This window comes from Scyliorhinus torazame, chromosome 21 (assembly GCF_047496885.1).
Source record: "Scyliorhinus torazame isolate Kashiwa2021f chromosome 21, sScyTor2.1, whole genome shotgun sequence".
Lineage (NCBI taxonomy): Eukaryota > Metazoa > Chordata > Chondrichthyes > Carcharhiniformes > Scyliorhinidae > Scyliorhinus > Scyliorhinus torazame.
In genome coordinates, this window is record NC_092727.1 from 60841213 (window position 1) to 60854453 (window position 13241).

Here is a 13241-nt window from a genome sequence, read left to right on the forward strand (position 1 = left end):
GAGGCCACTCGGCCCATCGAGTCCGCACCGACTCTTGGAAAGAGCACCCTACCCAAGGTCAACACCTCCACCCTATCCCTATAACCCAGTAACCCCATCCAACATTAAGGGCAATTTTGGACACTAAGGGCAATTTATCATGGCCAATCCACCTAATCTGCACATCTTTGGACTGTGGGAGGAAACCGGAGGAAACCCACGCACACAAGGGGAGGATGTGCAGACTTCGCACAGACAGTGACCCAAGCCGGAATCGAACCTGGGACTCTGGAGCTGTGAAGCAAGTGTGCTATCCACAATGCTACCGTGCTGCCCTCAAGAACAAATTAATCTACACTCCATCACTCCACCATAATCCATGTACCTATCCAATAGCCGCTTAAGGTCCCTCATGTTTCTGACTCAACTACTTCCACAGGCAGTGCATTCCATGCCCCCACTACTCTCTGGGTAAAGAACCTACCTCTGACATCCCCCCATCTTCCACCATTCACCTTAAATTTATGTCCCCTTGTAATGTTTTGTTCCACCCGGGGAAAATGTCTCTGACTGTCTACTCTTATCTATTCCCCGATCATCTTATAAACCTCTATCAAGTCGCCCCTCATCCTTCTCCGTTCTAATGAGAAAAGGCCTCACACCCTCAACCTTTCCTCGTAAGACCTACTCTCCATTCCAGGCAACATCCTGGTAAATCTCCTTTGCACCTTTTCCAAAGCTTCCACATCCTTCCTAAAATGAGGCGCCAGAACTGTACACAGTACTCCAAATGTGGCCTTACCAAGGTTTTGTACAGCTGCATCATCACCTTACGGCTCTTAAATTAAATCCCTCTGCTGATGAACGCAAGCACACCATCGGCCTTCTTCACAGCTCTAATCACTTGAGTGGCAACTTTCAAAGATCTATGAACATAGACCCCAAGATCTCTCTGCTCCACATTGCCAAGAACCCTACCGTTAACCCTGTATTCCGCATTCATATTTGTCCTTCCAGAATGGACAACCTCACACTTTTCAGGGTTAAACTCCATCTGCCACTTCTCAGCCCAGCTCTGCATCCGATCTATGTCTCTTTGCAGCCGACAACAGCCCTCCTCATTTATCCACAACTCCACCAATCTTAGTATCGTCTGCAAATTTACTGACCCACCCTTCAACTCCCTCATCCAAGTCATTGATGAAAATCACAAACAGCAGAGGACCCAGAACTGATCCCTGCGGTACGCCACTGGTAACTGGGATCCAGGCTGAATATTTGCCATCCACCACCACTCTCTGACTTCTATTGGTCAGCCAGTTTGTTATCCAACTGGCCAAATTCCCCACTATCCCATGCCTCCTTACCTTCTGCATAAGCCTACCATGGGGAACCTTATCAAATGCCTTACTAAAATCCATGTACACTACATCCACTGCTTTACCTTCATCCACATGCTTGGTCGCCTCCTCAAAGAATTCCATAAGACTTGTAAGGCAAGACCTACCCCTCACAAATCCGTGCTGACTATCCCTAATCAAACAGTGTATTTCCAGATGCTAAGAAACCCTATCCCTCAGTACCCTTTCCATTACTTTGCCTGCCACCGAAGTAAGACTAACTGCCCCGTAATTCCCAGGGTTATCTCGATTCCCTTTTTTGAACAGGGGCATGACATTCGCCACTCTCCAATCCCCTGGTACCCCTGTTGACAGTGAGGATGAAAAGATCATTGCCAAAGGCTCTGCAATTTCATCTCTTGCTTCCCATAGAATCCGTGGATATATCCCGTCAGGCCCGGGGACTTGTCTATCCTCAAGTTTTTCAAAATGCTCAACACATCTTCCTTCCTAACAAGTATTTCCTCGAGCTTACCAGTCTGTTTCACACTGTCCTCTCCAAAAATATGGCCCCTCTCATTTGTAAATACTGAAGAAAAGTACTCGTTCAAGACCTCTCCTATCTCTTCAGACTCAATACACAATCTCCCGCTACTGTCCTTGATCGGACCTACCCTCGCTCTAGTCATTCTCATATTTCTCACATGTGTAAAAGGCCTTGGGGTTTTCCTTGATCCTACCCACCAAAGATTTTTCATGCCCTCTCTTAGCTCTCCTAAACCCTTTCTTCAGTTCCCTCCTGGCTATCTTGTATCCCTCCAATGCCCTGTCAGAATCTGGTTTCCTCAGCCTTGCATAAGTCTCCTTCTTCCTCTTAACAAGACATTCAACCTCCCTTGTCAACCATGGTTCCCTCACTCAACCATCTCTTCCCTGCCTGACAGGGACATACAGATCAAGGACACGTAGTACCTGTTCCTTGAACAAGTTTCACATTTCAATTGTGTCCTTCCCTGACAGCCTATGTTCCCAAGTTATGCACTTCAGTTCTTGTCTGACAGCATCGTATTTACCCTTCCCCCAATTGTAAACTTTGCCCTGTTGCACGCACCTATCCCTCCATTACTAAACTGAAAGTCACAGAATTGTGGTCATTATCTCCAAAATGCTCCCGCACTAACAAATCTATCACTTGCCCTGGTTCATTACCAAGTACCAAATCCAATATTGCCTCTCCTCTGGTCGGACAATCTACATACTGTGTTAGAAAAGCTTCCTGGACACACTGCACAAACACCACCCCATCCAAACTATTTGATCTAAAGAGTTTCCACTCAATGTTTGGGAAGTTGAAGTGACCCATGACTACTACCCTGCGACTTCCTCACCTTTCCAAAATCTATTTCTTCCACATCTCTGCTACTATTGGGGGGCCTATAGAAAACTCCCAACAAGGTGACTGCTCCTTTCCTATTTCTGATTTCAACCCATACTACCTCAGTAGGCAGATCCTCCTCGAACTGCCTTTCTGCAGCTGTTATAGTATCTCTAATTAACAATGCCACTCCTCCACCTCTTTTACCACCCTCCCTAATCTTATTGAAACATCTATAACCAGGGACCTCCAACAACCATTTCTTCCCCTCTTCTATCCAAGTATATAAAGAAAGACAAGAGAGACAGAAATGGTAGAAAACAGTCCAAATGAAATGGGATGAAAACAAATGGGTCGAGGTGGGATCGAGCTAATCATCTGAAGTTATTGAATTCGATGTTGAGATCGGAAGGCTGTAGCGAGCCTAACCGGAAGATGAGATGTTGTTCCTCCAGTTTGCGTTGAGCTTCACCGGAACATTGTAGCAGGCCAAGGACAGACATGTGGGTGTGGGAGCAGGGTCTTGTGTTAAAATGGCAAGCAATGGGAAGGTCAGGGTCCCAAATGCGCACAGACTAAAGGTGCTCCGCAAAGCGATCATCCAGTCTGCATTTGGTGTCTCTGATATGCAGTAGACCAGATTGGCCGAGGTGCAAGTGAAACGCTGCTTAACCTGGAATGTGTGTTTTGGGCCTGGGATGTTAAGCATGGAAGAGGTAAAGGGGCAGGTGTTCTACCTTCTGCGATTGCATGGGTAGGTCCCATGGGTAATGGGAGAGCTGTTGGGTATGATGGAGGAGTGGACTAGATTATCTTGGAGGGAACGGTCTCTGCGGAATGCTGACAGAGGAGTGAAGGGCAGATGTGTTTGGTGGTTGCATCACGCTGGAGTTGGCGAAAATGACAGAGGATTATGCTTTGCATACGGAGATTGGTGGGGTGAAATATGAGAACGAGAGGATTTCTATCCTTGTTCTGGGAGGGAGGGGAGGGGGCGAGGGTAGTGGGGCAGGAGATGAACCCGCACACTGTTGGAGCCCTGTGGAGTGTCGTGGCAGGCCCATTGTGTAGGCATGCTCTTGCCCCACCGAATGCATTTCCTCTTATCTTGACTCCATCCTCACTCCTCTGGTCCGTTCCCTCCCCACCTACATCCGGGATTCCTCTGATGCCCTGCATCGTATTGACAGCGGGCCCTAACCACCACCTATTCACCATGGATGTGCAACCACTTTACACCTCCATCCCACACCAGGATGACCTGAGAGCTCAACGCTTCTTTCTCGAAAAGAAGCCTGGACAATTCCCATCCACCACCACTCTCCTCCGCCTGGCTGAACTTGTTCTATGTCTCAACAACTTCTCCTTTAACTCATCCCATTTTCTCCAAATCAAAGGTGTAACAATAGGTGCCCGCTTCGGTCCTAGCTACGCTTTCCTTTTTATGGGGTATGTGGAATATTCCTTGTTCCAGGCCTACGCGGGTCCCCTCCCACAACTCCTTTACCGTTACATTGATGACTATTTTGGTGCTGCTTCATGCTCTCGTCCGGACCTGGAAAAAATCATCAACTTCGCTTCCAGTTTCCACCCCTCCATCACTTTCACCTGGTCCATCTCAGACACTTCCCTTCCCTTCCTTGATCTTTCTGTCTCCATTTCGGCAATAGACTATCTACTAATATCCACAACAAGCCCACTGACACCCACAGCTATCTGGACTACAGCTCTTTGCAACCTCTACCCTGTAAGGACTCCATCCCTTTCTCTTGGCTCCTTTGCATCCATCGCAGTGTTCCGATGATGCCACTTTCCGGTGTTTCGAAAGTGTGTTCCTTCTTCCTCAACCCTGATTTCCCACCCACAGTTGTTGACAGGGCCCTCAACAGTGTGCGGTCCATCTCCCGCGTCACTACCCTCGCCCCCTCCCCTCCCTCCCAGAACAAGAATAGAGTCCCCCTCGTTCTCACATTTCACCCCACCAACCTCCAATCCTTCGCCATCTCCAGCGCGATACCACCACCAAACACATCTTCCCTTCACTCCCTCTGTCAGCATTCGGCAGAGACCGTTACCTCCAAGATAATCTAGTCCACTCCTCCATCATACCCAACAGCTCTCCCATCACCCATGGGACCTTCCCATGCAATCGCAGTAGGTGTAACACCTGCCCATTTACCTCTTCCATGCTTAATATCCCTGGCCCAAAACACACATTCTAGGTTAAGCAGCGTTTCACTTGAACCTCGGCCAATTTGGTCTATTGCATTCGCTGCTCCCATTGTGGTCTCCTCTATGTCGGAGAAACCAAACGCTTTGCTGAGCATCTTCTGTCTCTGCACATTCAGGACCCTGACCTTCCCGTTGCTTGCCATTTTAACACAACACCCTGCTCCCATGCCCACATGTCTACCCTTGGCCTGCTACAATGTTCCAGTGAAGCTCAACGCAAACTGGAGGATTCAACAACTTCAGATGATTAGCTCTACCCCACCGTGACCCATTTGTTTTCATCCCATTTCAGTTTAACAGTATTTTACCATTTCTTTCTCTCTTGTCTTTCTTTCTGTATATGTATATTGACAACCCCCCCCCCCCCCCCCATCTTATCCACCTTTCATTACCCTTTCTCCCCTTTGCTTCTCCCTTCTCTCTCTCTCTCTCTCTCCCCCCCCCCCCCCCCCCCCCCACATATACACCTGTCCCAGTTTAGCCTCTGATGTTAGTTTCTCTGCTGTTTGGCCTTTCACACCTTTCGTTCTCTCTGGGGACTGCCATTAGCACTCTTTCCCCTTGGTTTCTGTGGTTATTAACACCCTGTTTCCCTGGAATTTTGTGGCTATGACTCATCTTTCATTCTCACTCCACAGTATAAATAGTTCCCACTTTCTCTCTCTCTAGCTTTGACAAAGGGTCATCTGGACTCGAAACTTTAGCTCTTCTCTCCCTACAGATGCTGCCAGACCTGCTGCGATTTTCCAGCATTTTCTTTTTGATTCCAGCCTTCCTTTGCATATCCATCTCCAGCTCTTCTATTCCTATCCTCAACTCCCTCTGTTTCCATCTCTGGGTATAGACTATTAACTAACACTTCACAGAATAATACAGCGCGGAAGAGGCCCTTCGGCCAATTCAGTCTGCACCGATGCATAAAAGATACCTGCTGCCAACCTAATCCCATTTGCGAACACTTGGCCCAGAGCCTTGAATGTTATCTCTTTTTTTATAAATTTAGAGTACCCAATTCATTTTTTCCAATTATTTTTGATTATTTGCTGTATATGATCTATGGACCTGAACACCCAAGTCTCTTAGGAGCATTTCCCTATTCAGAAGTACCCTTGTCATTTGTCTGAAATGGATCACTCAAATTTATCTACATCAAAATCCATTTGCTGCGGTTTTGCCCATTCATTTAATTATAGGAAAGTAGGATTTAGGAGTAGGTTATTTGGCCCGTCTGCTCTGCCATTCGATAAGATTATGGCTGATCTTGTTATGGCATCAACTTCACTTTCCTGTAGGGCGGCACAGTGGTTAGCACTGCTGCCTCATGGCGCTGAGGACCCTGGTTCGATCAAGCCCCGGGTCACTGTCTCTGTGGAGTTTGCACATACTCCCCGTGTTTTCGTAGGTATCACCCCCATAACACACAGATGTGCAGTGTAGGTGGATTGGCCACGCTAAATTGCCCCTTAATTGGAAAAAAGAGTTTGGTACTTTAAATTAAAAAATAACTCTCTATTCCGTATACACCCTCGTCCCACTCCCAAGTCAAACATCTATTTAACTCAGCCTTGAATAAATTAAATACTTGGCATCCCATTGCCTTCTGGGAAGAGATTCTACAGACGATTGACCTTTTGGGAGAAACATTTCTCCTCATTTGTCTTAAAAACGAGACCCTTTATTCTTCAACTGAGTCCCTGAGTTCTAGTCTCCCTCGTAAGGGAAAGTTATCCCTCACAATCCACCCGTCAAGTCCCCTCCAAATCTTGTATTTTTCAGTAAGACCACCTATCATTCTTCTGAACCCCAGTGGGTGTCGGCTAACACTTTTCAATCTTTCTTCATAAAATACGCCCAAGGGGCGCGCGGTGGCTCAGTGAGTAGCACTGCAGTCTCACGCGCCGAGGTACCAGGTTCGATCCCGGCACTGGGTCACTCTCCGTGTGGAGTTTGCACATTCTCCCTGTGTTTGTGTGGGTTTCGCCCCTACAACCCAAAGATGTGCAGGGTAGGTGGATTGGCCACGCTAAAATTGCCCCTTAATTGGAAAAAATGATTGGGCACTCTAAATTTTTTTTTAAAAATAAGCCCTTCGCCCCAGGAATGAGGCAAGTGAACCATCTCCAGTTAGATTTGTTTTGAAATAAGATCATCAAACTGCACTCACATTTCCAGATGTGGTTTCACTAAGGCCTTAAACAGCTGCAGTAAGATTTCTCTACTTTTATATTCCATTCCTCTTGCAATAAATGTCAATATTCCATTTTCCTTTCTAATCATTTGCTGTCTCCACATTCTGATTTTTTAAGATTTATGAACAAGAATACACACATGACCACCAAGTACTGCAATCTCCCATTTAAATAATGTGCTGCTTTCCTGTCCTCCCTACCAAAGGGAACAAGTTAACATTTTCTCACATTATACTCCCATCTGTTAATTGTTTGCCTTCGCACTTAACCTAAATATGTCCTTTTGCAGACTTCCTGCCTTAATCAATCAAAATCTCTTTGCAATTATATGCTTCTTGTCTTGACCCCTGGGCTGTCAATTCCAGCCCCACTTGACCCAGGGTCACAACTCAAGTGAAATTAGATGTTGTTTTAAAATACCTGAGAACCTTGGCTGAGCCCAATGAACTGCAGTCACCAGGTCTGTAAGTTTTAAGCACAAATAGCCTTTTATTATTTAACAGTAGTGTAATTAAACTGATCAAAATCTAACTGATGAACCTGCCTTACCGAACACGCCCCACCACACACGCAGATATATGCGCACACACCCAACACTGAGGGAAAGGGTGGTGGAGACAAAATAAAAATTATGATAAAGTACAAAGGATAAAAGATCTCCAATGCACAGTGATAGTTTTCAGTTAGTCTTTCAGGAATTCAAGCTTTTGCTTCAATGCTTCTTCCATCTAAGCTTGCGACGGTTTTCTCTGGCAAGACTTTTTTTGTTTGTAGATCCAGATCATTTCAACTATTTAGTGAAGGTACGAGCATGTTTTAGAACAATAAAGCAGTCCTTTACTTCAACAGAGAGAGAGAGAGCGCTCCGATCCCTTTCAAGGTCTAATCACCTCTGACCAGCTCTCTCTCTCTCTCTCTCTCGAGCATTACACAGGAACCAATCACTGACTGTTGTCAGCCAGAACACTGTCCCTGGCCAACCCACAGGTTGCCAGCCAACCAATCGAGCCAACTTCTTCCAAAGCTGGTTCTTAAATTCCCTCAGCACCGAAGAGACCGATTTCTCCTCTCCAAAATACAAAACCTGGAACCATTGTCCTGACTAGCAGGCTTTCTCAGTTTAAGTCCATTACTTAAAGGTGCATTCCAGGGGCAGCACGGTGGCATAGTGGTTAGCACTACAGCCTCACGGCACCGAGGTCCCAGGCTCGATCCCGGCCCTCGGTCACTGTCCGTGTGGAGTTTGCCCATTCTCCCCGTGTTTCCATGGGTTTCGCTCCCACAACCCAAAGATGTGCAGGTTAGGTAGATTGATGATGCTAAATTGCCCCTTAATTTGAAAAAATGAATTGGATACTTTAAATATATAAAAAAAGGTGCATTCCGATTGGAAGTTCACGGACCAAAAAGAAAAACGGGGAAAAAAAGGGACTGGGGGAAATCAAAAGGAAGGACTCTCACATTCTACCAGTATTGCTTACACTGCTTCCTGTCTTTGTCATTAATAAAGTTTGCTTTCCATTCCATTATCTAAGTCATTAAATAAGGTGAATTGCTGAAAAATATATTGCCACTGGCAATTCGAATATCTGCGTACTGGCCCTACTTCGTGTCTCCTGACACTTATACAGTTCTGAACCAGCTCAACAACCTGGTCCATTTAATTCCAGTCCTCATTGTCTTGCAGCCATGTCTCAGTAATGACTGCCATGTCAAACCCACCAAATTGAGATTACCTCTGCATTTCAATGTATTCTTTATAATCTGGTTTGTATAAAGAGTGCATAATTAGGCCTCAGGCCTCACTAATCTTTCCACTCTGATATTTTTCTCTCACTTCTTACTTCTCATTGCTGGTTTACTTGTCATTTTTTAAAAAAATCTGTTTTAAAACACAATTTGTAACTGTTACTCTACTCCTTTCCTGTTTATTTGTTTTTGAATTACCTTTTCAACTGAACCCTCCAACCCACCCTCCACCCCACGAGTTTAAAGTTCTTGTGACTGCTCTATATTCTTTCCGCCAGGAGGTGAATCCCAGCCCGGTTCATGCTCCTTCAACCACATGTTCATGCCCTTAACCTGCTGATCTCTATGGTCAATTTATATGTGGCTTGATCCATAATCCAGTTATTATATCCTTTGAGATGCTTTAATTTGATCCTCATTCTCCAAAAAGGACCTCTTGCCGATGCTTTCAAAGGTTTTTGGTCTCAATATGGACTTTAATGACTGGTTCCTTCCCTTCACCCTTCAATATCCTTTCAAGTCAGTTTGTGATGTCATCATAGCATCAGGCAAGCAGTGTACCATATGGGATTTTCAATCCTCCTTGCAATTAATGCTGTCTTAATTATTGAATTTCACATTGTTTCCCTTTGTCCTTTCCCTTGGGCAGCTTTCTGCTCCAAGGTGCCATGGTTGCATTCTAATCCTTATTCTCAATGGTAACAAATACATTGTGCCCACAATCAGTTCCTGCAGGTCTGGGCGGCACGGCGGCGCAGTGGTTAGCACTGCTACCTAAGGCGCCGAGGACCTGGGTTCGAATCCCGGCTCTGGGACACTGTCTATGTGGAGTTTGCACATTCTCCCGTGCCTGCGTGGGTCTCAGCCCACAACCCAAAGATGTGCAGGGTAGGTGGATTGGCCATGCTAAATTGCCCCTTAATTGGAAAAAAAAGAATTGGGTACTCTAAATTAATTTTTTTAAAGATTTCTGCAGGTCGTCATTCTTTTAGCTCATCTTGGTTCCCTTTGCTCTGCACACCATCGATCACACCAACTGTGTCTTGAACCTACTCTACAAGGTGAAACACAAGTCTGGTGAAAAATGTTCAGATTCTGCTCCCACTCCCTTATGTCCTGGAGCATGTCCAACTCTCACGTCAGCTCACTGCTCTGTGCTGGAAAGATTTCAGAAGGAACAATCTACATACACTTGTTAACTTGGGGCAGTCTCATTGTCAACAAGTTCAAACATACTGCAATCCAGATGTACAGACTTCTTTGCAAACACTGGTCTAGAATATTTGTATCTACTTTTTAGTTTGTTGTCAGGTTTATTTTTCTACACGCTAACTTGCATTATGTACTACAACACTGGAAAAAAATGTTAAATGTATCCTTTTTTAAGGCTACCCTCCAAACTTACCAGAAATAAGACTTGCCCTTGATCTGACCTGGGCGCAAAAAACATTCAGCAGCTGCTCACTAACCATAGCTTCCTTTGTGCTGATGTCACTTAGGTGTTTATGCCTCTCCCTTACACTTGCAATTGCTATCTTCTGGGCTCTTTGATTGTTGAGCTAATTGATCATACACTAAAATGACTAATCACACAAATATAGACAAGTATATCGATTCGCAACCTATATATTTGCCCTCAAACTCCTTCGATGTTGATTTAGATTTGATGTCCCTTTTTGAATTTTTCCCAACCCCTATCTGCTGCACTGCTGCTGATGTCTGGTTCCTACATTGCTTTACAACGGTCTACTCTCCCAGTGTACTTTACTGAAGCATTCCAGAGGGATTGTTCCCTCTGTGACACCCTGGTCCATTCCTCATCATCCCTTTCTCGTCCATATCAATGCAGGAAATGTAACTTCTGCCCTTTACCTCCTCCCTTCCCATGGTCCAAACACTCCTTTCAGGTGAAGCTCGACGCTTGCCCTTTCAAGCTGGTATACTGCAAGAAGTAACTTCAAAACATTTTTTACACAGTCTGATGTTGGTGATACTGCCGCATAGGTTTATCAGAATGATACTTAGACTCGAAGTTAAATAAAAGAGAGATTACACAATCTACGATTGTATTCACTGGAGTTTAGACGGTCATAGGATGATTTGATCTCAACTTTCAAGTTTTTAGGGCGAACAGTTAGGGTAGATAGAAACTGTTTCTGCTGGCTGGGGAGTTTAGGACTAGGGAGCCAAAAATGTAATGTTTCAGCCACACCTTTCAGGAGTGAAATTAGCAAACACCTCCACCCACAGGGTGATGCCATCTGCAAATGGCAGCTAATGCTGAATCAATTGTAAATTTTCATGGAATAGAATTTACAGTGCAGTGCATTCGGCCCATTGAGTCTGCATCAGTCCTTGGAAAGAGCACACCACTCAAGCGCACACCTCCACCCCATTTCCTTAACCCAGTAACCCCAATTAACATTTTTTTGGACACTAAGGGCAATTTAGCATGGCCAATCCACCTAACCGGCACATGTTTGGACTGTGGGAGAAAACCGGAGCACCCGGAGGAAACCCACGCACACATGGGGGGAACGTGCAGACTCCACACAGACAGTGACCCAGTAAGGAATCGAACCTGGGACCCTGGCGCTGTGAAGCAACTGTGCTAACCACTATGCTACCTTGCTGCCTGACACATTTTGAATACAAGATCAATAGATTTTTGTTAATTAATGGTATTGAGGAATATGCAGCAAAGCTATTGAGTCAGGTCACAGATTAGGCATGATCTCATTGGATGATGAATCATAGAATTTACAGTGCAGAAGGAGGCCATTCGGCCCATCGAGTCTGCACCAGCTCTTGGAAAGAGCACCCTACCCAAGGTCAACACCTCCACCCTATCCCCATAACCCAGTAACCCCACCCAACACTAAGGGCAATTTTGGACACTAAGGGCAATTTATCATGGCCAATCCACCTAACCCGCACATCTTTGGACTGTGGGAGGAAACCGGAGCACCCGGAGGAAACCCACGCACACACGGGGAGGATGTGCAGACTCCGCACAGACAGTGCCCCAAGCCGGAATCGAACCTGGGACCCTGGAGCTGTGAAGCAATTGTGCTATCCACAATGCTACCGTGCTGCCCTGATGAAACCGGCTTGAAGGGTTAAATGATTTACTCCTGTTCCAAACGTAACTGCAAAGCAATATTTGTATGTATGGTCTGATGTCAGTAATATTGTTGTGATATTTAATATAGGGCATTCCCATTCGACAGCAAGAATGTTAGGATTCTTTAGTGCATAGGCCTTTTACTCAGTGTACTTATCTGATTGTGAAGCAGCCATCAAATTTGGCCCGTCCTTATTCAACCCGTCAAATCTCTGAAGAACCGGGTACTCAGTTGTTTTGAATCTTTCATGTCCCAAAGCACTTTAGAGTAAATTCAGTTCTTTGAAGTATAAGTCACTGTTGTGTATAAGAAATGTGATCGCTACTTTGCACACAGCGTTGTTCCATAAACAGGAATGTCACAATGACCAGATCGTCTGATTTAATGCTTTTGGTTGAAGAATAAATATTAGCCAGGAGAGGACTCCCCTGCACGTCTTGGAACAGTGCCATGATATTTACATCAACGGAGAGGACGGTGCAGCGCTCTTTTGGAACTTGGATTATGTGTTGAATCTCTGGAGTGGGAATTGAAGCCAGAACCTTTTGACTTGGCAGTGAGAGTTTCTCATTGATCCACAACTGACACAAACATTTAACTATGAAATATCTGTCCTCTCTGCATGCTGTCAAGTTCTTTATTGTGTTTTGCTTTTAAATTGAATGGATGTCCCGGAATACTACTATGTATAGAAGTGAATAGATCTTTAATATTGAAGGGATGTGCAATGCAGTATGCTAACGACCCTACCTTCCTGCTCAGCATTTCCAGAACATGGTTGAGGCTCTGGAGGAAGAGGCAGCCACTGAGAAGCTGCAGTTGGTTGAGACTCATCTTGCTCGTGTTGAGGCCTTGCTAAACGATCGTCGCCGTGTTGCTTTGGAGAACTACCTATCAGCATTACAGGCAGATCCTCCACGTGTGAGTACTCATTGCTTTCAATCGCTGATGGAATCTGGAACAGGGACTTTAGGACAGGAATGAGATAATCAACCTATCCCTTTCCTGCACACACACACACACCTGATCTTTCCAGCATGGAATAAAATAAACCAGTGAGGCTGGGTAACTACAATAAATTGCTTCAATTATTCAGTAAATTATTCAATAAATTGAACAAATTCAACCTTGAGTTCAGCAACTTTAGACTGACTTTTCTCCTTCCTTTTGAAAAAAATCCCATACATGTATTTTCCCAATGCAAAAATCTCTCGCCCTCCCACACCAGGCCATCTGCTTTTTGTTCTTTCGG

At 45.2% G+C, this 13241-nt stretch overlaps 1 protein-coding gene across 1 annotated transcript in view; it reads left to right on the top strand.

The window, feature by feature from the left end:
* Positions 1-13241, top strand: part of aplp2 (amyloid beta (A4) precursor-like protein 2) — a 249202-nt gene that overhangs the window by 185811 nt on the left and 50150 nt on the right. The window contains 1 exon segment of the mRNA XM_072486858.1: positions 12752-12910. Coding sequence (XP_072342959.1) covers positions 12752-12910 — 159 coding nt within the window.